The following is a 2,446-nucleotide window of genomic DNA, read 5'->3' on the forward strand; positions in this document are numbered from 1 at the left end:
TCTAGTGTTTTGAGACAGGGTCTCACTATGCAGTTCAGGCGGACCTGGAGCTCACTTTGTAGCCCAGGCTGGTCTTAAACTCACAAGGATCCTCCTGCCTCAGCCTCCCAATGCTGGATTACAAGCATGCGCCACCGAGCCCAGTAACCTGTTCTAGTGTTCTGGATGCCAACAGATGATGGCTTACTCTGTAATTCTTCTTCCTATTATTCTGGCCCCAACTGCCAAATATGGGTCTCTAGGCCCATGGGGTCTAGCTGGTCTCTCGCTGGAGTCATCTCTGCTTCTCCACTTTCCTATGCCTCGTTAGTTCACCAGCTCTTTCTGCCACTGCAAGGCATCACCTCGGGCCTCCTGTCCTTGTCCCTCCTCACTGATGTCCATGCACAGACCACCGGCTTCTCCCTCCCATGGCCCCTCACTGGCCAGCTGTCCTGTTCATGAAGGGGTGGACCCTGGCGGCAAGTGCTGTCCTTCTCACATCCCCAGATCCCAGTGTTATCCCCAGTGAGAAAGAACCCTGGCCCGCCCCTTGCCCCTGCTGTAGTCAGTGGTTGTGCCTTCCTCCCAGCACTCGGGACAGGAAGAGAGAGTCTTACCATGTTCGAGTCCTTCTTGGTCCAGGTAAGGGTGAGTGGGGGATTCCCGACCCAGACACAGGTGAGGGTCACGTCAGAGCCAATGTCTGTGGTTGTGGGCTTGGGGTCCACTACAATCCCGGGGGCAACTGAGGTGGAAAGAAGCATCTGCTAGGTTGCTAAGCTCACAAGGCCTCCCTTCCCTTCCCCTGCCTGCTCCCCGTGTTTATGCGCCCACTGCCTTCAGCTTCACAAGGTCTCCCCTCCACCCCCGCCTGTGGCCCTCAGTACTCACAGTGCACATTCACTAAAGTGCTGACATTGGTGCTCCCCACTTTGTTGTGGACCTCACAAGACACCGGCTCCGTGAAGAAGGAATAGTCGACATTTGTCTCATAGCGACTCTCGTGGGCGTCTTCAATCAAGAACCCCCCCTTGGCCCATCTGTGGAAGGGAGAAGTGGAGAGGTGGGGTTAAGGGTGGTCTCTGTGCCCAATGAAATGACTTTCCCAGTGCCTGCCACTGCTGGTCTCAGGGCTTCCCTGGTACAGCTTCCAACCCTAGCCCCAGCCGCAGGCCTTTTACCTGTAACCCAGGATCTCAGGGTTGGCAGTGGCCTGACATGTGAAGACCACACGCTCACCCTCCTGCACCGTCTGAGGCTCGATGGATAGGGTCACAGTAGGGGGATCTGCAAAGTAGGGGACAGGAGAGCAGGGTCTTTTTGGTCCCTTCCTAGCACATATACTCACAGAATTCTGCTGTGACACGAGAATCTGGGTTTCAACACATCAGCTCAATAAAGCACAATTCACTTCATTCAGCTTTTCTACAAGGAGCCTGGCTAAGGTGACTATAAAACTCGGTGCTTCAGAGACCAGGGGTTGCAATGACACATTGTGACCACTAGGCGCCAGTGTGGACTCGCTTAGCTTCCTAAAAGGGCTGAGGACAGCCTGGGGGCGTCACAAATTGCCATCCACTCTTCCCTGGGCAGAGGGAAGTATGGGGCACCTACTAGGTATACACATTCTCTGCTCGATGCTCTTACGCTATACTTTACTTAATGGTCACAACTCAAGAAGCACCAAGAGGTCCACAGTACCTTATCTGAAACCCGTGGGATCGGAAGTATTTTGAAGTTTAGAATTATTGAAATCTCAGGGAGACAATGTAATGTGTAGGTTCTTTATTCTGTAAGAAACCCCACCCCCCAGCAGCATCTGGGCAACACCCCACAATGACACACATAGATACATGTGCTGGGAAAGGACTGAAGTTAGCAGACCTGGGTTCAAGTTTCTTCACCAAATCACTTTAGTTTGCAAATGTGGATTGTGGATATGGGGGGGGGGGTCTGTGCTTTACTTTTCACAGCTGTATAGAAACTGAAGCGGAGGCTGAGAGAGGTTAACTCACTGCCCTAAGGCACACACCAGTTTCAATGCAAGGCCTGCCCCAGTGCACACAATGCCCTTTGCTGTTGGTCTTCAGCATCCCTGGTTCAAAGGGAGCTCTGCTCCAGAGGCCTGTGCTTCCCAGAGGCTACCCATGCCTTCTCCCCCCCTCGCACCCAGCCCGTCCGTCCGCAGGCCCCACTCACGGTGCACGTCCAGTTCGATGGACGTCTCCTTGCCGTTAGGGATGGCCTCGTTCATGCTGCGGCAGGTGAAGACGCGCCCGATGTCCAGGTCTGTGGGGTTGATGAGCAGCTGGCTGATGGTGGTCTCTCTCTTCCCATCCTTCAGCAGCTCCTGGAGTGTGGCAAGGGTGCGGGACAAGGTCACGTCTCCCCTGTTCTTCAAGGGCCTGACTTCTCATGGGTGGACTTCAAAGCTCAGCTCTTCCCCTGCTCCTTCTTCCTCTGG

General features: G+C 54.3%; 1 protein-coding gene across 1 annotated transcript in view; it reads right to left on the minus strand.

The window, feature by feature from the left end:
* Nucleotides 1–77: 77 nt before the first annotated feature.
* Nucleotides 78–2,446, minus strand: part of Kirrel1 (kirre like nephrin family adhesion molecule 1) — a 92,673-nt gene continuing 90,304 nt past the window's right edge. The window contains 4 exon segments of the mRNA XM_023721438.1: nt 78–727; nt 874–1,022; nt 1,164–1,269; nt 2,182–2,332. Coding sequence (XP_023577206.1) covers nt 312–727; nt 874–1,022; nt 1,164–1,269; nt 2,182–2,332 — 822 coding nt within the window. The 3' untranslated portion in view covers nt 78–311.

The sequence above is a fragment of the Octodon degus genome, unplaced genomic scaffold (assembly GCF_000260255.1).
Source record: "Octodon degus isolate 3935 unplaced genomic scaffold, OctDeg1.0 scaffold00083, whole genome shotgun sequence".
Lineage (NCBI taxonomy): Eukaryota > Metazoa > Chordata > Mammalia > Rodentia > Octodontidae > Octodon > Octodon degus.